Here is a 22,768-nt window from a genome sequence, read left to right as displayed (position 1 = left end):
TTGACGTACGTAGCGAATGTTGAATGCGGGCGTGACAACTTTCAACAACGACATGATAGACGGCGCATACGGAATACGATAGCCGTTTCACTCCCCAGTACGATATGGCGACACCGCAGAAATTACAGAAACTGTCAGGACCACACTGTGTCCTCCTGGCTGTCCAATATGCGACCGAATCGAACATCACCTCGCTGCGAGTACTGACGGCGCTGCGAGAAGCCCATTTGCCCTTGGAACTGGTCTTGAGCATCCTACTCACATACCTGCCCGAGGAAACAGATCCTGTGATATACCGCGTGTACCTGAACGAGCTTGCGATGGGTTCGCGGAATCCTGGCGAAGGGCCCACGGCATCATTAAACATATCGTCAGTTGAGGGACAGTCGGACTCGCGAGCGAAGAAGAAGAGGAAGGCGTTGGAGCTCTTACCACTAAGCCATCCGTTGTATGCGACAGAAACTGAGCTGGATGCGTTCAGCCATTTCCTCATCCACCGCGCCCATCGCATCGACGCCCAGACCGGCCTGCTGGATCTCGTACCACAGCTTGTCACGCCCTTCCTGGGTCACTCCGAATATCTCCGCACGTGGTTCATATCGACCGTCCTACCGCTTCTCCGCCTGAGCTACGAGTACTACCCGCAGACCGCCACGTCATCTCTCGACGAGTTTGCCCCACTGAAAGGGAGGCGCGCAGTAGAATACCAGCTCTCGAACCTGCATCACGAGAGGCGGAATGGGGGAGATAATCAGCATCTTGGGCGGGATCTGAGGGGTGTTGTGGCTCCCTGGATGTGTGGGGCGACTGAGCGCAAGAGACGGAGACTCACAGGCGAGGCGCGGAGAGCGTCGATAACTGAGCAGCCCCCACAGGAGCCAGATGACTGGGCATGCTTGTTCGATTGGCTAGTGCGTACATCCAAGCAAGACTTGTCTTTGGTTACCCGTGCGATCACGGAATGGGACGGGCCAGAAGATATGGACCTTGGTGGCTATGAGGAGGGCCGAGACTATATTGATGACGACACACAACGACGACTCGAGATACAGTATGCGCAAACCGCTCTTGCGTCCCTCTACCTGGTCGAGAAGAACGATGTGGAGACAGTGAAAACAGCACATTCCTTACTGAGACGGATATTCGACCTACTTAACTACGATCCTCCGCCAGAGCTCGACATCGATGTAGAAGCGTTGCCCTCATATGACCTCCAAGACCCATTACTACATGAGTCCACGACTGCCGTGCTAACGGAAGAGCGTCTGCTCGAGTTTGATAATGTACTTACCACACCTGGGCAAAGTTCCGCTCGTGTTCTGGAACTCGTTCTCTTCTCCGCGTGGGTATTGTCTAGCCTACAGCAATCTGAGTCGATCCGAAAATTGGCCAAAATGTCCTTGCGGGATGACTATCCTGAACAGTTGTCGCTACTTCAAAAAATCCTACACAGGCTTGGTGGTGGCTCAAAGAAAGATAGTGATCAATGGATTATCATCAGATCCAAGTTGCTGTGGCTGTGGAATTGGGGGACAGATAGCCACGAACAAGACCGTCATGCTCAGGGCATCATCGGCATGCTAGAGAGAAAGACAGTCGAAACAGAGATACTCAAGGCTCTCCTCGAAAGCAGCAACTATCCTCTCATAGTGCAAACGTACATCCAATCATCATCCCAACAAGCTCCGCTTCCTCTAGCCGACGTCGAAAAGGTCATACTGAAGTCGGTGATGCATCACTACGACAACGCAAGTAACGGAAACCGTACCAGAGGAGGCATGAAACGCGCTGCTGATATTGTCACTGCCTTTTCTCCCCACTTCGCAGCGTCGTCGCGCTTCCAGCGAACTCAGGCCTTGCTATCAGCAACCCACGCCATGTCCTTTTACTCACTGATCCTCCAACATGGCGTGCCATTCCAGCCGGTCAATATCAGAGTCAGTTCCGATCCTTTAGCGCTGATACAGAAGCTACTCTCTCAAAATCTAAGCAGCTACACAAAACTGGACGACTTGATCACCATCGGACAGAACCTGGTCATTTCGATGCCTGCAACAATAATGGACGAAGATGATGACGACGAACTTTCACAATTAGATACAACAGCAATAGAAAGCAAGAAAGCCGCTGCCGAGCGTAGAGTCATTGGCATGGCCATCGACGCCGCCCTTGAAGAAGGGGACTTCGAAACCGCCTACTCCTACGTCGTAAATCGCCTATCCTTACCTACACCCTCCCTCAAATCCCCAAAGTCCTTCCACCACGACCCCCTCGAGCAAGACGACAGCGCAGAAGACGTACCCTGGCAAGCCGCCCTGCGCGCCGGCAGCTACACTTCCTCATCCAACTCCTGGTCTTACACCAGCCACGCGCGCCCGGATCTTCGTCGCCTGGAACAACGCATGGACCTGCTCTCACAAGCTCTGCTCCTCGCTCCCCCATCTCACCTCGAAGAAATCCTCTCCGTCTGGACGCAATGCGAGACCGAAATGACGAACCTCCTCGCCCAGGAGACAGAAGCAGAGACGCGCTTCAACGACGCTGCGGATCGCAAACTACCCGGTGCATTCACCAACGACACGATTACTGTGCAGCCAAGGAGAGAAGTGGGCAGAGGCGCGGCCGAAGAAGCACCTATGGGCTTGTTTGATGTTACGCGAGCAGCTACGGCCGCGTTGTCGAAGAGTGTGTTCCCGCTCCGCAGCAATACGCAGATGTCTAAGGAGGGCACGGGTGGTTCGAGCCGTGCTAGCATGGATTTGAGTGACGCGGGAAGTCATGAGGACCGCGTGAGGAGGAGGGATTTGGTGGCTAATGCTGCGACGGGGGCGCTTGCCAGTGGGCTGGGGTGGATGCTGGGTAAGTCTTCCACTTTTGCATTACTTGTTTGACAAAAGTTCTGTTGCTAACGGTGGTTTATAGGTGCGAAGCCTGTGAATGATTAGAATCGATGAGGTGGTTGGGATGACATGACACTACATGAAAAGCATATATATCCTCAGCCGCATTAGAACTATTCCACTAGGTAGCAACACAAGATCAAATGTTTGCTTTGCTATCGTGGCCCTGACGACTTACTTCTCATACACTTCAAACCTCTATCAAGATCCCAAATTCCTGATTCGGTTGACTATTGCGACGCACAAAACCCTCATCAGTCCGAAGCTTTTCTCCTACCCGTATCACCAACCGATTTTCCAAACGGCGGGGGAAAACGTAGACTCATTCACAAGCCACTATCTTCATGACGAACACTCCACATGAACATGAATAAGACATATAAATTAAACATGTCTAACAGCTCCACCGCTAACGCTACGATGTAGAAAGAAGGATATATTTCATCAAATCGCTCACACGCTACGACGCGTCGAAAAGGTCAAGTCGAGTTTTGCACAAGACAGGCCAACAACAAAACTCGATCTAATTCATCCCCCATCAACTCCACCCACATCCGCTTACCACACCCCATACAACATCTCTACGCAAGTGGCGGCACCGAATTCAGCAGCCGCATCACGTCGTTCTGCGCCATCTGACTGCTCTGCATACTGCGCACCTGACTGCCCTTCCGCAGCCGTTGCAAGCCGAGAGTCAGTTTCCAGCTTTCGGATTCGTCGATGAGGAAGACGTATCTCCTGCCTTCTGCGTCGCGGACCGAAGCGCGAAGGATGTGGAGGTGCTTGGAGGTTTGGACGCCCGTCTAAGCGAGGTCAGTATGTGAGTTGAATCAAAGGTGGTTCAGAAAGGGAAAGTTGGGTAGGATGGGAAAGCGCAACAGGAGATGGCATACCTCTACTGATTTCAGCGTCCAGGCCTTGACGTCCCACTCGCGCTGCGGGATGCTGCGGACGTCATCGTCGATGAAGAGACCTTCGGATTGGATCTTGAGGATTAGGCCATCAGTGACTTTGCCCAGGCCGGCAACGAGCTGGGCTACTGGCTTCGGGAAGGAGTCGTTGAATAAGTACACCGCCTTGATGACGATCTTGTTTGGATCTGAGGTCGAGTACGGACCGCGTTGTGATCCAGGTGGTGTCGACCGGGCGGTAGACTGCGAGGGTGCGTATGACGACTCAGAGTATGCCGACGAGACATGTGAGCGTGATGCTGTGGAGCGCGGACGGAAGGTTGAAGCGTCTTCGCTGGCCACGTAAGATGACGCTGTGGAGTACGGATGGAAGGACTGTGCATCTTCGCTGGCTGCGTACGATGACGCCGTTGGCATCTGGTAGGTCTTCTTGGATGAAGCGGTCGAAGCGGCCGAAGGGGTTGCTTTGGCGGGGGTTGAATGTGTCCGGGCGACTGAAGGGGCGACTGAAGGTGGGGGCGGACTTTTCGCTCTCGCACCTGCATACGGATCGAGACGTTCACCACCACCAACACCACCGTATGTAGTTGATCGTCGGGCAGTGAGATCTGGAGCTGCAGCTGCAGCGGCGGCGGCTGCTGATGCTTCTGCTGTGATCCTCTCGGCTTCTGCTTTGATTCTCTCGGCTTCTGCTTTGAGCTCAGCTTCAGCTTTAAGACGAGCTTCGATTTCTGCTTGAAGACGCGCCTCGGTTTCGGCTTGGAAGCGCGCGTCGGCTTCTGCTTTGACACGTGCTTCTGCTTCTGCTTTGGCCCGCGCTTCAGCTTCGACTTTGAGGCGTGCTTCGCGGTCACGCTGGGCACGCTCTCGTGCTGCTTTGAGGCGTGCCGCCCGTTCGGCGTCAGCCTTTGCTTTCGAGGCGGCAGCGTTGGCTTCTGCGGCGGCGGCTTGAGCATCTGCTTTCGCCTGTGCTGCAGCGATGTCTATGGCGGCTTTCTGTTCTGCTGCATGTCGCGCAGCTGTTTCTGCGGCTCTGGCCTTTTGTTCTTCTTCGAGTTTTTGACGTATCTCCCTCTGCTCGGCCTCCAGCTTCTCGCGAATCTCCTTTTGCTCAGCTTCAAGTTTCTCGCGGATCTCCTTCTCGATTTGTACTCGAGCCTCGGCTTCTTTGGCTTCACGTTCAGCTTGCTCCTTTTCGCGGGCCTCTTGTTGTTTCTTGGCGCGTTCCGCTGCGAGACGTTCGCGGGCTTCACGTTCGCGTTGTTCTTTTTCCCTTTGACGGGCCTTCTCCCACTTCTCCTTTTCTGCTTTGGCACGAGCTTGCTTGGCTGCCTCTTCTTTGGCCTTCTCTTCCGCTTCTCGCTTCTTTCTTGCAGCCTCGGCTTTCTTGAGTTCCTCCCATGCACGCTTCCTCTCCTCTTCCTCTCGTTTCCGCTTAGCCGCCTCAGCCGCAAGGCGCTCTTCCTCTTCTCGTTGTATTCGCGCATTCTCAGCCAGTATACGTTCTTCCTCCTCGCGTTTTCTTTTAGCTGCTTCAGCCTGCTTACGCTCTCTCTCGTCTCGTCGTCGCCGAGCTTCAATGATTTTCCGTGCTTCTGCGATCTTTCGCTTCTCCTCTTCCTCGGCGAGTTTGCGTTGTTCTTCTGCCCGCCGCTTCTTCTCTTCCTCGGCTTGTCTGCGTGCTTCAGCTTGTCGGCGAGCTTCTTCGGCTTGTTTGCGTTCTTCTTCAGCCTGCCTGAGAGCTTCCTCAACCAGCCGCTTCTGCTTTTCTTTCTCAGCTAGTATCCGTGCTTCCTCTGCCCGCCGTTGTTCCTCTTCTTCAGCTTGTCTGCGTGCCTCTTCAGCTTGTCTATGTGCTTCCTCGGCCTCCTTGCGCTCTTGTTCAGCCTGTCGCTTCCTCTCCTGCTCAGCTTGCATGCGCTCTTGTTCAGCCAGGCGCTTCCTCTCTTGTTCAGCTTGCATGCGTGCTTTTTCTACCCGCCGCTTCTCGTCTTCCTCAGCTTGTCTGCGCTCCTCTTCCGCTCGCCATTTCTTCTCTGCCTCGATGTGTCTGCGTTCTTGTTCTGCCCGCCACTTCTCCTCTTCCTCGGCTTCTCTGCGTTCGTCCTCGGCCCGACGCTTCTTCTCTTCCGCAACTCGTCTGCGGTGTTCTTCCTCGGCGTGTCTGCGGTGCTCCTCTTCGAGCCTTCTCTCTTCTTCGGCCTGTCTACGCTTTTGCTCCTTGCGCTTCTTTTTCTCTTCTTCAGCTTGTCTGCGTTGATCGTCCTCGCGCTTCTTTTCTTCTAGCTCAATTTGACGAAGTTGTTCCTCAGCTTTTTTGCGTCTGTTCTCCTCTTCGTCTTTCTTGAGTCTGCTCTCCTCTTCGTCTCTCTTGCGTTGCTCTTCCTGCTTGCGCAATTGCTCAGCCTCCTCATCCTTACGCCGTTGTTCAGCTTCCTCCTTCTTCCGTTGCTCCTCAGCTTCTTCTTTCTTACGTTGCTCATCAGCCTCTTCTTTCTTTCGCTGCTCTTCCGCTTCTTTGCGTTGTGTTTCAGCTCGTTCACGCTCCTCCTCGGCCTGCTTCTCCTCGGCTTCTTCACGCTCTTTCTCGGCGCGTTTGCGCTCCTCTTCTGCATCCTTCCAGGTCGACTCGTTGTCTTGTGGAGGGGGCGCAGATGAGGCGCCGTATTGTCGATATCCGCCCCACCCACCCCATCCACCTTGTGCTCCCTGAGGAGGAGGTCCACCAGCACCGGGGAAACCGGCATTTGGATGCGCGTGCTGGTGGCCTGCCCCTGGCCCTGAAGTGCCTGCTCCAGCACCAGCACCGGCTCCTCCGCGAGGTCCGTGACCACCTCCGAACCCCAACATGCCTCCACTCAACAGCTGTCCGATGATCAAGCCCAGGAATCCGACTATGACCACGAGCAGTATTACACCGTTGCCGCCCGAATACACAATCTGGGTGACCATAAGAGTGTACTGCTTCACGTATGGCTCGATCAACTTCCACACAGCTATACTAGCCAATGTGCAAGCCACACCCGCCGCGAAGCTGTTCCGCTGCACACCCATGCTTGGAAGGTATATGAAGCCACCACCTGACGAGTGGGGCGGTATGATGAATATGTCGTAGTTGCCTGCAGGCAGACCACCACCTCCGCTATTGGGCGGCGGCGGCGGTGGTGGTGGGGGTGCATGACTCCCTCCTGTAGTCTTTGGGTTCGCCCCATGCCGGGGAGGAGGGGGTGGAGGACCGTCGTCCATGGCGGCGTGCGCCCGTCAGGGCGAGTTTCAACGGTACAGCAGGCGGTTTGGGGGCTGTACCCAGGCGAGAAGACGTCTGATTGCAGCGAAGTTCGCCGGTCGACGTCAAGGGGTTCGTGCGTCGGCGAAAAAGCACCAACGGACGTGCTTCGGCGTAGAAAAGCGGTCTAAAAGCGATATCTGGGATAGTAAATGGCCCTATCCAATTGTCAACTCACAAAATTATCTCTTCATGTACAATCGCATGCTATGGACGTGGTGTGGGGTACAGTCAAGCCCAAGCGGAGATTTTGCAGTGCGTCGTGGCTTCCTCAGCCTTCGTTGTGTTTGGTAAACAGAGCTAGCGCGTAGACTAGTGCACGGAAGCGGACCGTTCACATGCAACCACCCCTCAACTCACCCCTCGTTGACCAGGATCCATCCCTTCAACGTGCCACGTTCTCTTACCTCCCAATGCCACTCTCATTCGTCGAATAAAATCTCCTTTCTCTTTTGTATCTGTAGCTATGACGGTGCACAGCAGCGTTCGTTGCCTACCCAACGCGTCGTCACGCGTGCGAGGGAGAAGAGCTTGGCTGCAGCGTGGTCGAGAGTTCAACCTGTCACAAACGTCAGTCTCGATGCAAGAGCACGCGGCGTTTCGTTATTCGACCGCGAGAGCGACAGGTGGGGATTTCCTGTTTGGTGGGGGAACAGGTTGGTGCTAGCTCTCGATTGATGGTAAAAGTTGGAAGTAAGCTGCAAAACTATGCTAATAAAAATATTCAAAAATATACGCAAGGCGTATACTACTAGGAATTTAGGCATAAGAATTCTACACGAACCTTAGATGTAGTGGTCAAGCTGTTGCAAGAATTCGCTGCATCTTAGTCCCTAGTATTTCGATTAACCGAGAGCCAGATGACAAGGGTATTTAGGCTGACAAGGCTGATACCGTTCGACACCTCTCCGTGCTGTGCTGCCGAAGCACACGAACCTGAGGTTACGTTCCATCATACTCTCAGTCCGGATCGCATGTGACTACCCCTTCGCTGCAGCGTCCTTGCAGCGTATCGCTCGCCCTGCCTTCTTTCCTCTGCTTGAGCTCGCTGCACCATACTGCCTCACTCATCACGAACGACTTATCTAGAATCCCTTTCTAATTCACAATCCACTTCTCAGATCCTGTGTCCAAACACTTACGATCGACCAAGCCAGCGGGTTTCACGCGTGGAAAATGCCACAGTATCAATACACACCGCTGAACGTCGAATTGGGAGAGATACGATTGCTCGAGCTACATCCTGGCGCTTTCGATGATCCAATCAAGATTTCCATTTTCAACACTCCTTTCGCCGACCCACCATCTCAAGTCTCTCTACGGAAGAGCCTAGTAGATATCCAGCAGAGCTTACCATATGGCTGGGTAGTTCGTGAGACAGTTGAGAAACGAATCTTCTTCTTCAACCGATTGGAGGTTTACAGCACTTGGGAACATCCTGATCCCAATTACGAGAAGACATTCTATGAATCTACCGATGACCAGTTTATACAGTCTTTTGAGCCGAAGTACGAAGCTCTCTCCTACACTTGGGGCTCTCTCGAAAGCCAAGCAGCGATTGAGGTAGTGCCTTCCTGGAACACTACGCCACATCTCGATAACATCACCCAAGAAGACCTCACGGAGTTGTATGTCGGGCGCAATCTCCATGAAGCATTGAGGTATCTCCGGAATCCAGCTGCTTCCAGAAAACTATGGATCGACGCTGTCTGTATAAATCAAATGGACCTGAGCGAGCGTAGTGAGCAGGTTGTCCGCATGGGCAGCATTTACAAATATGCACAGCGTGTTGTCGCCTGGCTTGGTTGCGCTTCGCACAATTCGCCCTTGGCACTTCGTACGCTGGATTTTCTCGGGAGACAAATTGAGATGACCAATAGCGGCTTCTGTTTTCCCGCGCCAATGCGAGTGAAAAAAGATTGGTGGAACCATCAATTCCAAGAGCCTTCCATCATCTACGACACGGACACTTGGCAGGCTTTGTACGATCTTCTATCTCGCTCCTGGTTCACACGCCTCTGGATTATGCAGGAGATTCACCTTGCAAATCATCATGCTATAGTCAAGTGTGGTACAGAAGAGACACTGTGGTATCGGCTTCGACGCGCTGTTGTAAAATGTCGAGAGCTCAAGCCAAGTCACGTGTCTTCGGAGCATATCCAGCACAGAATCCGTAACACCTCGTTACTCTGTGAAGATATTCGACGCAAAGATATGATCATGCTGCTCGGTATAGCTGGGCTGATGTCCTGTAGCGAGCCCAGGGACAAAGTGTTCGCTTTGCTTGGCCTGTTACCGGAGACGTTATCTCGACGAATTCAACCTAGTTACATACAGCCTGTCGAAGAGTTATACAAACACATGGCTCTGGCTATCATCGAACTGACTGGTAGTTTAGAAGTGCTTCACTCTCAGGGTGCTTTTCCAGGTTCCTCCTGGATACCGGATTGGTCTAAGCCTCTCGAGGGTACTCATGTCTCGGCTAATAGGCTAGCTAGCGGCCATTCCGTAGCCAATTTTGATTACAATACTCCTTCTACGCTCAGCGTTACCGGTGTCTCCTTCGATACGGTAGTAGCTGTTTCGGAGCCGTTACCGCAAAATATCCATGAAGGCCTTACCACGCTATGCAAGTTTTGGCTCACGAGTATAACACCAAGTCAAATGTATCCGACAGGAGAAACGATGGCCGAAGCCTGTGCACGGGTTATGACTTATGGGATACTGTTGGACCAATATCCGGAAGTGCCATGCCCCACTTTGGCAGAAGCTCAGCTCCCTTTCCACGAACTGTTGAACGGAGCGGATGTCAGTGCTGTGGAAGATCATGTACATTGCCATTGGTTTTTATTTTCGGGCCAGACCTTATTCAAGACGAAGAAGGGTTATATTGGTGTTGCGAACGGCCGTCCACAACATGGGGACAATGTGGCAGTGATCCTTGGCTCCCCGATACCCCTGTTGATTCGGAAAAGGCCATCACACACATATGCTCTCATCTGTGACTCGTATATAGACGGTATTATGGATGGAGAAGCTCTTCTCGGGCCGCTTTCAAAAGACTGGACCTTCCAACTCCTCATCAACTATGCCATCGGCCGACGAAAAGATTACATCGAAACGTTCAAGAATGTTGCAACCCAGGAGATAGTTTATGAGGATCCGAGATTAGCGCCCATTCCCGAAGAGTGGGAACGAACAGAAGCGGCGCACGACGTGTGGCCAACGGAAACTGTTGAGGCTTACAGAAACAAGATCACCGGCCAAGTCCTAAAAGATTCCGATCCACGACTGTTACCAGACGCACTGAGAGCTCGGGGCGTTCCGTTGGAGGTATTTTCACTCGTCTAGCTTATGTTGTTGCGTATCCTCTAGGCCTGGAAGTGGGATTCAACTCAATATCTTCAATACATACAGGACGTACGTTATTGGCTAGAGATACTACAAGTCTGGGCAAGCGACATCCTTCGGGGACAGCTCTTCTTTCGACGATTTACGCGGAAAACGCAATCATTCAATCCTAGTCACCAACATCGCTGGCTTACGCACTCGAGCATACGTCCAATTGTGGAACTTAATTCAACCCCTAGGAAAGTCCTCAGGTAATTCGTGAGACCGTAACGGCGATGTAGGACTTATATTGTAAGCGTTGTTCCGGGGGTTCCCGCTGTTGATAGCCTCTGACACCATCATGCTGCAACCACACTTCACCTACACTGTAAGAGGTGAAGTAGCTGAGTCATTCTGAGAAGGCATGATGTGCTTTCCGTCCCGGGTTTATGTAGATGGTTGACATCTCATTCCTATACTGCAGCTAGGATGGTATCTCTTTGTAATTGAACTTCCAGGAAGCAAGCTGCAGCGAAACCTTGCAACAGTTTGATGACTGAATTCCAGATCAGTGTCGGAGTCTTGTGCCTGAGTTCCTGCTAGTATACGCCCAGCGTACACTTTTCTGATGTATGATAGGAGCCACAGGACGCATCTTACCTCCCGCTCTTACACTTGACAAAGAGGGTGGATGCCTCCATGGCGCCTTCATAACACAAGCAAGCCCTGACTGAGCTTGGGTTCATCTAGAACGACGCAGTGTATGTCCACTGGGGCCAAACCAGTTTAGCGTATGGCATTTAGAGACGCGACTACTAGGGAGATCTCGCATCTGATATTGAAGGGACTGCAGAACAACAATATTCAACCCTGGTTGTGGAAAACACGGAAGATAGGAAGTCTAACTATTAGAATGTCAATCTTCGTCGATTTTTCCCCCACGTTTACTACGCATCGCTCGCACTACATCTACATAGTCAACTTTACTTGTGTCACTGTACAAGATCTAACTGTACCTACAGAGCAACATAGCGACCACTGTTGATATGCTCCCTGCGGATAGTAGACGCAATCCGTCGTACTACGAGAAGCTCGCCGGTTATGGAATACCACAGATAGACTTTTACATCCAGACAAACGAAAATGAAAATAGCGTCTGGCCTACGTGTTCCAATGAGGACTTTGTCCGTAGATGCAAGTGGACATGCGGCCAATACTACTGATACCCAGAGAAGACGGTAGTCGGGGTTCTCATCGAGCGACTCCCACTGGTCAACCTAAGGGATACATATACATAAGCGGACGTCGAAGATATTGTGGATCATCTGGAGCAATATTTCACATTGAATGTTCAAAGACTTGGTTGCTAAGACAGCGAGATGGACAACTGAGCATGGGCTCTACCTGGATGACCGAAAGATCGCCAATCTACCCAGACGCACCAACTGAACATGGGATATGCATCGCGAGATACTACCCTCAAACGGCTACTTTCAGTTACACCATCTTGAGACACCTACCACATTCCCGAAGTCCCCGCGATGCTCCGCCACCACTGGCTTATCATTCTCACGTGCCCGATGTTTCCATAACATCGGTAAAGGACGGACCCGCTCTTCTCGCACCGGGTCATATCTTGGTTGGTGTCTGAAAACCAGGTGTGGTTGCAGAGACAGGCAATGCTATGTGTTCCATCGTCCATAGCCAAGTAGGCTATAGCTTGCTCATGGTTCAGTTGTATGTACGGTTTCACAGTTTAATATGCCCTATGTAGACAATTGCTAGCTTTAATGTGTACCGCAACATATCTGCAGATTAATCATGGCTTTATACGTTCGTATTCCCCAAGCGAAGAACTTCACAGCTTTTACAAGAGAGGTAGAGAGTCAAAGCAATAACCAGTCACAAGTTGCTTCTAGAAAGGGATGTGAAAGGCGGGGTGGTTGGAAGCGACATCAGGGCTAACTTTAATTCGGCTGTACGACGTGATTATCAATCCAGTGCACTGCCTCCAAATACAACCGTATCTGCAGCCAAGGTCAACTGAGCACTCCAAAACCTGCTGCATCTTGCTCCGGTGAACGTAATCGGTGGGTACATGGATTCGGCTGCGATTGCTATTGGTCATCCTGCAAGCTCCGCCTCAAGCCTTAAGATCAGATTAAGCCTTGTCTGTCAGCCTTGTGTTCACCGAGCATCAGATTTAGGACTACTCGAGGAGGTAAATTTTGATATTTAAGTTGTCGTTTCTCAAGGTACTAAGTTTTGTAGCTTCTTTTCTTCCCTTCATCGTCGTCCCTTTGCTCAGATTTTCGCATCAAGCCATCATGGTGGTAAGGGAAAAGAAAGTAAAACAAACTCCAGAGGAGAAATCGATAAACCTAACCCGTCGAGAATCAATGAAAACAGTGGAAGCTCGGTATGCGGAACCACCACCAGCCTACTCTCGACCCCCGTCGGTTCAGACACCTTTTTCTAGCACAGTTGGGGGGCCTACTACAGTGACGGCCCCAGTACCTATCGGAAATTACAGTTTTGACCCTAGTCCGCTCGAACTTCCAACGCCGACTGAGTTTATCACTCACCTGAAGCTGTTGCACGCATTCGCCAAGTTGAGGTACGACATCGGAAACCACGATGGCTTGTATGGGATCAACTCAGAGAAGCTTGGGGAGAAAGCTCAAGCCAGCCAGCATAACAATGAACCACCACAGAAACACGATCAGCAGCCCGGTCATGTTCACGAGCATAATGTGACAGTGACAGCGATACCCACGCCCGGACATGCTGACGACGAGGTTGCAGCACGTGCGGAACGCATACGGGACAAGCGCTGGTCAGTGTTTGTAGCAAGAGCTGTGGATAGATTTGAGAAATGGTGGTCTTCCTTATCAGATTCTTCCCAATATTCCGCAAGTATCTGGTATACGCACATCAAAATGGAAGATTTCGACACAGAATATGCGGGAGATCGTCTCGGTATGCTGCTATCTGAACCTACGGACGCTGTTGTTTCTTGCTGATGATCGTGTAGTTTCCAGGTTTACTAACGAAGGTAATGGCTTCGACAATGATGAGAACTTCTGCCTTCCCCCACTGGACGTACTCATGGTCTGGCATTCATACTTGCTGAATCCTAGAGTCTATCTTGAGGATTGCATCCGACACAAAAATCACACGCTTTGGCGAACGCCATTCCCATGGAAGCTCGTACACGACTCCATCGACAACTTAATGTTCGAATATCATCCAAGTGATGTACAGACATTTGAAAAAACTGTCAAGCGTCCTTGGGATCCGCTCGAAGATGAGGCTATGAAGAGTATTACATGTCCGCGTTGCAAATCAACGAACGATGTCCCCTGGACTCCAGCTTTAGCAACGACCTTTGAATCGTACCTGACCTCCGACACGGGCTTCACAAGTCCCAATTTTGAACACAAATGTTCATCTTGTGATGAAGTCATCACGCACGAGAAGCTTCGAGTAGGAAAATTCATCTTGGACGCTGAGAATCTCTTGTTCAGTCAACGACCTCTTCCAGGCACTATCCTCAACATGTGGGGGATGCCTCAATGCACCACGAAAGGAAAGAGAATCGAGACTCACGATGCGTTCTTTCCCAATCGCGTCATCCTTCAGATGCCTGAGTTCGCGCCGGCTCATCTCCGCAACAACATCGCAGCGCTCAGTATTGCTGGCCTCAAGACACAATTCACAACCGTGATTCAGTCAAAGGTTAGCACCGAACTCATCAACAAGGCACAAAAGCGGCCTAGTTTCATAGCCAGAGGTAGTAGGATTGCAGTCCGTATGATGCTGAGCCGTTATTGGGAGAACTCAAGTGTATTTGGTCTCGACTTAGTGGGTGCAACTCTCCGACAAGGTACGTCGCTATTTGTAGCAAATAGGTAGTGTTTTATACTGTTATCATGTTCGTTTTTTATGCTGACACATGGGCTTTTGAAGGTACGTTTGTACAGAAGATGGTAAAACTGGACTGGATGCATAGTCCTAGCGTAGTGGCAACCGTCCAAAGATCCATCATAAAATATCACCGATTCGTAGGCTTGGCGGCAGAACAGCCGAAGAAGTCTGTTGTGCCAACCTTGGACGTCGACCTTGCGTGGGTAAGTAGTTGCCATGTTCTGCTACTGTTTTCCGAGCATTAAGCTTTTACTGACGCTTCGCACAGCATACGCATCAGTTGACACCGAAGGTTTACTATCGGTACACTCTCGCCGAGACCAAGAAGTTCCTCAATCACGACGACAAGATTCCAGAATCAAACCTTCACACATCCTTCAAATGGACCTCACAAGCCTACGAGAAGAAGTATGGGCAACCGTATTCAGAGTGTTCGTGCTGGTACTGTGAATGTAACCGTGAGCCTTTACGCTCGAACTTCCTCAGCAAAATCAGTTCGCGACGGGCATCATTGAGTGTCGACCGATTGGACGAGAAGAACTTCACGAAGGACCCGCATATCGGACCCCACATCAGCTCCCATAACGCACTGAGTATTTCAGACAAACGAAGTGCTCAAGAGAAGAGGCGCGAACTTGAAGAGTTGGATCTCCTATATGCAAAGGTTTGCAAACGCTACGAGAAGCAGAAAAATTCCAAAGCGCCTTCTCGTGATAACGATGCATACATATACGGCGCATACGGTTACCCTATCGTCTACCCGGTTTACGTGCCATACTACGCGGATCCTAGCTGCGACTATAATCAAGCTCAATCTGGGGGGGCCTGCGCGGCGAGCACATGTTCCGCGAGCACGAGCTTGGGCGGCTGTGCTGGGGGGGACGGGACACCGCGCTGTAGTGCGAGCTGTGGTGGGCAGGGGCACGCTCCTGGGGGGTGTGGAATTCTTGCAGCGGGGAATGGTGGAAACGGAGATGGTGGTGGCGATGGCGGTGGTGATGGAGGGTGTGGTGGCTGCGGCGGCTAGCGAATGTGTGTTCACGATCTCTTTTTGTTCTCGTAGTCGTGTACTTTCCTGATCTGGTTGTCACTATTTGATAAAATAAGTCGTTATGTGCAATCGTCTGAAGAGTCACGATCCATAATTGTGCCTACATATAAGTCAAGAACAAGTAGATCAACTTTTCGATGTCTATCTTGATCGCTACCGTTGACGATAGTAAGACCTAGGCAAGACATCATATTCCAAGCATTGCCTATATAACGCTACAATGGCAAGAAGTCAAGCCCTGTAGTGTTCGGACGCATCGACAATAGATAAAAACTTCATCTACAGAGTACTAAAATTCATCAAACACGGCCACTGAACACCACTCCGAACCAATCCTCAACCTGACGATCATCTGTCGCAGCCATCCAGGAACATTGAGCACACCCAACAGAAGTTAAAACGCTGTGTGGCTTAGTGCACACAGCCTAACAGATGGTTCACTTCTCGAACTGATCTTTTTCAGTTACATGACGCGGAATGCTATCACCTATCGCTGCTTTGCTTTGCGACGCCGACATCTTTTGGGTTGTCATCCACTCCTTTCCACTGGTTGAGCATTTAACCAGTGTCTCTCAAGACCTCAAATCCAAGGGTTGACACCGATGTTTGGCGGTGTGACTATGTGTATGAGTTGTGAGGGAGGATGAAACGGGCAGGGTTTGAATGTATGAACTAACAGCTGGGTGTGAGTATAGAATCAACGATAAGAGAGGTTCTCGCTTGTGATGTGCTCAGAATGGCAGTTGGGCGGGATAATTTGCAGACGTAAAAGACCGCTCAAATTGTATGTTCAGGATCGTGTTTATCTAAGAAATCTAACCACTTGAAGTGGTGGAAGTGTGGGAATCAACCAGTATGGTATATGAATGCAGACCAAAATGCCAAATATGCCAAATAAAACAATCGCTGTGGTGTTATGTGTGCCCTCTAGCATATTTATGTGGGCGCCGTTCGCTAGACATAATTGAAAAGTAAGGAAATGCAATAGGAAAAGATGAGTAAACTATGAAGATGCTGTTCAGTTTGTCGCGTGGTAGATCGCCGTCTTCTTGCCATTGCCAAACTGGCCTTACATGGTAGAAGCTTTGCTTCCTATAATGTCCGTGAGAAGTTCAAACTCTCAGATCATGCTCGCAATCGAATTTAGTCCCGCTGTTGACGTTCTGATGCCCAGTGTCTCGGGTTCACTTATCTGATGCGAAAAACCCAGGGATGTCGAGCAAGCGGATTCAGTGTTGACGACGTGCATTGGAGTGTTGAAGAAGCCTACGATAGGACTCTTTTGGAATGATGTTACCGTTGGTGTGTGCAAACGTTGCATGGAAGATGTTGCTGTCGGTGTGTAGGGTGGATGGTACGAGGATGTAAACGTTGGTTGACGGACATCATGCATCGTATATGTGGCTGTTGAAGTGTATGGCTGATACATGGTATTCGACGCTGGAGTGTGGTATGATTGCATTGTTGGTGTGCCTGAAGTTGGCGTTGGGCAAGAGAGGCTGCTTGGGTACGAGGTTATTTTCGAAGGTGGTGAAATAGTCAACTGAGGTGTCGACACGGGAACGGGAGGCGCTGACGTGATTGGCACGCCAGAGGACTGCAACGTGGTTGACCCGGGTATCGCTATTGGCGGAGTACTTGTTTGTGAGGTCTCACGCTTGACAGGGTCCGAAGACGACGTTGCCGATGCGGACGACGTTGCACGTACGCGTCCTGCCTGTGTTTCACGACGCCTTTTAGGTCCGTCTTTGAGCTTGGGATGTGTGTGGCACTGTTGGCATCGTTAGCGATCTCAAATTGTACAATCTTGAGGTGGGGGAGTAACGAATCCCACGCATGAGCGTTGCAGGCGAAGACGAGCCATTACTCTACTATGGAATATGAAATGCGTACGAACCTTGTATGCATGTCTGAACCATGTTGTCCCCTTCTTCTTGCTGCTGACCAGTGCAATCCAATCGCCACAGCTCCCACAAAGACCCTCCCAGACATCGAGATTCCCTTCCGTTCGTCGAGTGTCATGTGGGCCTTTAAAGGCAGCACCTGTAGCTGCACTGACGCCATGGGTGAACGATTTGTCGTACCAAAACGCACTGTTTTTGAGAACGAGCCAGCGTCCGGGCTTACAAAGTCCACACCATCCTTCACGCTTGTTGCCATGGCCACGGACCCATCTTGGAGTGTACAGGTCGCCAGTGAAGCGAGTGTCTTGCTCGTGCGGTACAAGATCCGGGTCTGAAGGGTTCATGTCTGATTCTGGCGGATTCGAGGGTTGTTCATATAATGATGCGAAAAGATCAGGTGGACCGGACAAATCTGAATAGTGCGACGAAGAACCTCTTTGACGATCCACATCGTTTGATGGCAACCGGAAGAGTCCTTGGGAGGGTAACAGTGGAGGGAATTCAAGACTAAACGGTTGTTCTGGGGGTGTAACAAGCGGCGAGGTGTTGGATTGAATAGTGTGGTCGTGTGAGTAGAGTATTTTCTGAGTGGGTGGCCCAAATACGCCAGGCGCGGTTGATCCGTATGCTGGCATTGAATGATGCGAGGTCAGACGTGGACCAAAAAGTGCGAAGCGGTTTGGAGTTTGCGCTGTTGAACTTGAGCTTGTAGGTGTCGATGTAGGCGCTTGTCCCGTGGACCATCTTTTTAAGCGAGGACTTTCTAGGGAGTACGGAGAGGATCGCACATTAGTATGTGACGCTGGAGATCCGCGGGAACGACTTCCGCCTCGGATGACGTTGTCGTGGTGAGATATGTGTGACGACGAAATTGGCGACATCAAATGGTTTGTGGTTGGTTCCAGATTACGCCACACATTACGGTCCGACGCGTATGAGACTGTTTCGGGGGAATCTACGTCTCCATAGCTTGACATTTCGGGAATACCGCCAGTACTTGACATGGAGTACGAAGATCCAGACATTCGACGACTAGATTGCATGTTGAAAAAGGTCATATTGTCAGTGTCGCGTTGATTCACATCGTAGCATTGTCGCGGGTCGAAGGTAGGCGTGTTTTCGTCAGAATCGATAATGCCGTAGTAGAAGTCGGGTACATCTGGATCTAACAAGGGAAATAGCTCCGATTCTTCACACGGCTTCTGTCCCCACGAATCTTGACATGTTAACGATATGCTTTTCGAATTTTGATCGGAGACGACCTACTTCTGCTCAAACCGCCATGTAGGTAGTCAGGGCCTATAAGCGAACCAGGCGCAAGCATAAGATTACTGAAAGTAGAAGAGCTTACAGCTGGCGACTGAGACGAATAGGTGTTTGTTCTCGTCGTCGAGTGGCCGTAATCTTCTATACTTCCTACCATGGGCGACGGCGGCATGGAGTAGTACGACGTGTGACTCTGTGGCCCAACACACGTAGATTGAGGTGGTGACGGTCTTGATGTCTGCTGTGAACCTTGCAACTGCTGCTGGCTTTGGATGACAAAATCATCGTACGAATACATCGTGTGTGTTGTCTGTATCAACGATGATAGATCCACGATGAGGGTATGGCTGGACGGGAGTAAAATTCTATGATGCCAGTCAGTATAAGTAGACAGCTACCACATCAGCTTCAATTGACCGGCAGATGGCTATCAGAAAGACAAATCAGATGCAGTCTTTTAATCCGTCTTGTTTACAGAGATACTGATTTCTGTCTGTGTATGTTCGATTAAGTTGTTCTAGATAGTCAAGCTAACAACTATGGGGCATTCTTCCATGTGATGCAAGGGAGGGTACAGACGTAGGAGAGACTGACAGTTGGTAATCGAATATCGGCAAACGAGTGAAACTAAGCGACTAGATACTCAAACGACAGTCGAGTTTTTGTATGATAAGAGAGATCGCGAGGCCAAGAAATGAATGTACGAGAAACAAAAGTCCTCTAGGCAGCCGATGTTGGTAGGAGCCCGCTCCAAGGAAGATGAACGAACAACAGTGGCTGAGCCGGAATCCTAAAGAAAGCCGAAATAGAAGCGAAAACGCCTGAGAGGAATCGGTAGACTATATGATGGAAACACTAGTACCAGAATATCGAAAACAATCAATGTGTGAGTAATTCCTGTGAGATTGATACACAAGAACCACTTGGATACAAGTTTGAGAGTCGTGTCGCGAGGCGCCTTGGCTACAGTCGATCTGCAACGGCGACAGCGGAGGCGTTCACCCAAAAGGGTATATGGTGGGGGACATGTACCGAAGGGTGGACAAGGCGCGATCCATGAGGGCGAATAGACACGACTGGGCCACGTACGCCACTTGACGTGGTGTGCCTCTTATCAACTGCCTGGAAAAGATATTTCGAAGACGGCAGCAAGCTTCCCTTGCAGCTGAGGCACCGTTGTTGCCGTAGAAGGCATCTTTTCAACAACAAAGATGTGCCACCAGACAGGGAACTGCCAGCGCACAGAGGGCTGATGAACAGGGAAGATGGGCCCCTTTACGACCAGGTATCGAGATCCAGAGCTCATTCGCGAAGACGGATGTTGTTCAGAGAAGGGTCGAGTGGTGAGAGACACGGTACTTGGGATACGCGCTTCGGCTCCACATCGAATCGCTACCGCGGTTTAGTATCGGCGGGTTCCGTGCGAAATACAGACGTATCTAAATCGAGCAGTTCGTTGCTGTCCGCCGCGGTTCATTGGAGCATTGAAATAAAACACAGGCTAAGCTCGGCTCCATTGGGATGAACTAGCTGACTGATCATGATCGCTAGCTCGCCCCACATCAACCCAAAACACACCTCAAACGCAGGAGTTCTCCATCCTCGCAATACTTACCGCACCATTGTTACTGTTTCAGGAAATTGCGAGGATGATTCGACCAGAACTACATTTCACTCAGTCGCTCAGAGGAGCAAGAGCCGAGACGCTCAAATAGCGTTTGCTCTCAACCAGAACAAAACGCCTCTGTTGATTATGAGGCATGGATACCTCTCGTGTGAGGCGCGTGAAGCGATGGGAATTTCTACACCCATGCCATCACCAACTGCGCAGCCACATCACAGCCTCGAATTCGGCATCACCGAGCCATGCTGTGTGAACATCGATGACGTGTGAGCACACACAAGGACTTCACTCACTTAACCACCCTTGGAGGGCATGCGAAAGCGGCAACTTACATTATTGGACTCGTTTGTGTTGAACGCCACATTACCACAAGCTGAGCATCGAAACCTTGTCCCAAAAGACATCCTCTTTGATAGCAGGCAGCACTGCAAAGCCTCAGCTCTCCTCACCATATGGGGCTGCATACGATATACCAAGAACAGAGAGGCACAGTACGTGTGGCGATACAAACCCAGTTTTCTACATCGCCTTGTCCTTTCTAGTTGTGCCACACATATATCAGGCATCGATACTGCCTAGGACCTACCTGGCTATGTTGGCAGGATCCTCAGCACATCCTAATCAAGTTTCTCTAACCTCATTGAGGGCATTCCTTTCTGAGATTGCCAGGATCAGCTCAGCTTGTTCTCTCCCTCGCCTCGCTGAGCCGTAGGCCGCACCCGATGACGACTCGGAACACAGTATTGCGTGTTCACAAGGCTTTTGCGCAACTACCTCACCCCGCGCGCTCTGTCGTGTTGAATTCAACGCTGACATTGAAGTCGAGAGGAATTCTACAAAAGTTTGATTGTGGATCATCGCTGGCAGATCATCGTCATGGAATACCGACAGCAAGACGATCATTGCGGGCAGCAAAATCGAGTCATGTCAGGTCTTCCAGACGCATTCTACGCTCGTAAATCCATCCGAGTGCGCTCATGTGTGAAACCTCATCGTCATCTGATGTCGCTGGAGGAAAGAAGTCGACACCTTCGGATTTTCTAAGCTGCTAGTTCCATTGATCCAGAAACCCCCCAGAAATCCCCAGCAAGCTACTTGGGAAAGGTTTGCTGACATCTTGAGAGCAAGTTCATGACTTCGCCCCTGAATGCCATGTTCTGCGTGTACGAAGAACCCTTACGAAAACAATCATCCGCCATAATCTCCGAATACACTGACATCCACTACCTCATCTGCCGAACACGGCCGTCATCCGGCAACTAGTATTAGCCGAAACAACGAACATGAATGACGTCTATGGCCAAGCACAAGTTTTGACAAAAGTGACACTTTCCAATCTCCCCGCTGTCTAGCACAGCCCTACGTCTCACCCCTCGGTCGGACCGTGGCACGTATTGGGCCGGGCTATTAGCGTTCCAGAATCTTGGACCCTAACTTACAGGGCACCTGCTGGCGGACCGGGACGTGTGGACATGTTGATCACGACTGATACAGTTTGTAAGAAGATCATCGCTTTACTTACAGATGTGGCCGGGAATAACATTTACCTAAAAGCAACCGTCACCAAAATAACCACACAACTAACACGTCTCCGTACTGGGATATTACAGAAAAATTATCCTCACATTTCCCACGCCAAGACTGTCACAATGTTTGTTCCATCAGAGCAGGTAACCTCGAGCAACAATAGCCTGACATCGTCCCACTCTCAACCTCATACCCTTCATCCACCGTGGAAATCGGCATACTACTTCCCCCCACCTCCTTTCCTCGCTCCAACATGATTCCCCTCAACTCGTCATTCTCGCCAACCAACTCGAGACTCTTGCCCTGCAGATGCAGAATCCCGCTCGTCGACGTCCCCGTTACATGCACCTCCCATTCTCGCGGGTGCGCCAACCCTAACGCACCGGACATCATTGTGTGCGAGCTAACTAGTCCGGTCATGGGGAGGCCTTTCGTCTTATACGGCGTCCGCACGGTAACACTAGTCTGCCCCGACTGCGTATTAGTATCGATTATCGAAGGGTAGTCACCAGATTTGTATGGCAACAGGTCTGCAGTCACCAAGCCAGCGACGGATTTTATCACGGTTTTAGAGCTGTGGATAAACGTGCCGTTTATTGAGCCATCGGTCCTGTTGACATCTGTCTGGTAGTCGCGCTCGGGGCTATGTTCGTGCTCAACGTCTACGCGGATGCTGCCCATACGCGACTCTGCTTTGAAATTTACTTGAAGCGAGCCGCCATCCACGGCGGGTTTGGGTTCGACATGCACACTCACCGAACCACCATTTGTCTTCATAGACAACATATTGAGCAGTGACCTAGACACAGATCCCGCCCAAATCCCACGCGAGGCAAACGCAACAGTCTCCAGCGCCCCCGATATAGCCGTCGAATTCGTGATGGCGAAGTCGACGCCGTCATGGATATGCAAGCCCAGTTGTGCTGAATTGATGTTCAAAGTCTCCAGCCTGGTTCTAGAGGCCATGTACCCACCAACCCACCCCAACACACCTCACTCATCCTTTCCGCGCCCACTTCCTACCACTGTCTGAAGATACCCC

The 22,768-nt window shown here is 50.9% G+C and overlaps 6 protein-coding genes across 6 annotated transcripts; 3 read left to right on the top strand and 3 right to left on the bottom strand.

Moving 5' to 3' along the window:
* Positions 1 to 53: 53 nt before the first annotated feature.
* Positions 54 to 3,053, top strand: P153DRAFT_323699 (secretory pathway Sec39). The gene is made up of 2 exons (XM_033665219.1): positions 54 to 2,859; positions 2,923 to 3,053. Exons 1-2 carry the CDS (start codon positions 105 to 107, stop codon positions 2,943 to 2,945), a joined length of 2,778 nt encoding a protein of 925 aa, XP_033520047.1. The 5' UTR covers positions 54 to 104; the 3' UTR covers positions 2,946 to 3,053.
* A 212-nt stretch (positions 3,054 to 3,265) lies between these two features.
* Positions 3,266 to 7,383, bottom strand: P153DRAFT_434119 (uncharacterized protein). Its single transcript, XM_033673062.1, has 2 exons — positions 3,794 to 7,383; positions 3,266 to 3,703 (listed from the first exon to the last, which is right to left on the bottom strand). Exons 1-2 carry the CDS (start codon positions 7,055 to 7,057, stop codon positions 3,482 to 3,484), a joined length of 3,486 nt encoding a protein of 1,161 aa, XP_033520046.1. The 5' UTR covers positions 7,058 to 7,383; the 3' UTR covers positions 3,266 to 3,481.
* Positions 7,384 to 8,273: 890 nt separating this feature from the next.
* On the top strand, positions 8,274 to 10,448 carry P153DRAFT_299422 (uncharacterized protein; the record flags this gene model as incomplete). The annotated part of the gene is made up of 2 exons (XM_033664277.1): positions 8,274 to 8,590; positions 8,786 to 10,448. 2 exons carry the CDS (start codon positions 8,274 to 8,276, stop codon positions 10,446 to 10,448), a joined length of 1,980 nt encoding a protein of 659 aa, XP_033520045.1.
* Positions 10,449 to 12,726: 2,278 nt separating this feature from the next.
* P153DRAFT_434117 (uncharacterized protein) lies at positions 12,727 to 15,381 on the top strand (the record flags this gene model as incomplete). The annotated part of the gene is made up of 4 exons (XM_033673061.1): positions 12,727 to 13,406; positions 13,462 to 14,313; positions 14,397 to 14,557; positions 14,623 to 15,381. The coding sequence occupies exons 1-4, from the start codon at positions 12,755 to 12,757 to the stop codon at positions 15,379 to 15,381; spliced, it is 2,424 nt and encodes an 807-aa protein (XP_033520044.1). The 5' UTR covers positions 12,727 to 12,754.
* Positions 15,382 to 16,525: 1,144 nt separating this feature from the next.
* Positions 16,526 to 18,873, bottom strand: P153DRAFT_389105 (uncharacterized protein; the record flags this gene model as incomplete). Its single annotated transcript, XM_033670815.1, has 3 exons — positions 16,526 to 17,176; positions 17,303 to 18,525; positions 18,576 to 18,873. The coding sequence occupies 3 exons, from the start codon at positions 18,871 to 18,873 to the stop codon at positions 16,526 to 16,528; spliced, it is 2,172 nt and encodes a 723-aa protein (XP_033520043.1).
* Positions 18,874 to 21,843: 2,970 nt separating this feature from the next.
* Positions 21,844 to 22,692, bottom strand: P153DRAFT_389104 (uncharacterized protein; the record flags this gene model as incomplete). The annotated part of the gene is made up of 1 exon (XM_033670814.1): positions 21,844 to 22,692. One exon carries the CDS (start codon positions 22,690 to 22,692, stop codon positions 21,844 to 21,846), a length of 849 nt encoding a protein of 282 aa, XP_033520042.1.
* Positions 22,693 to 22,768: the final 76 nt, after the last annotated feature.

The sequence above is a fragment of the Dothidotthia symphoricarpi genome, assembly GCF_010015815.1.
Source record: "Dothidotthia symphoricarpi CBS 119687 unplaced genomic scaffold P153scaffold_19, whole genome shotgun sequence".
Classification (NCBI taxonomy): Eukaryota; Fungi; Ascomycota; class Dothideomycetes; order Pleosporales; family Dothidotthiaceae; genus Dothidotthia; species Dothidotthia symphoricarpi.
The sequence above is the reverse complement of the archived record's forward strand: the minus strand, read 5'-3'. Positions and strand labels throughout refer to the sequence as shown.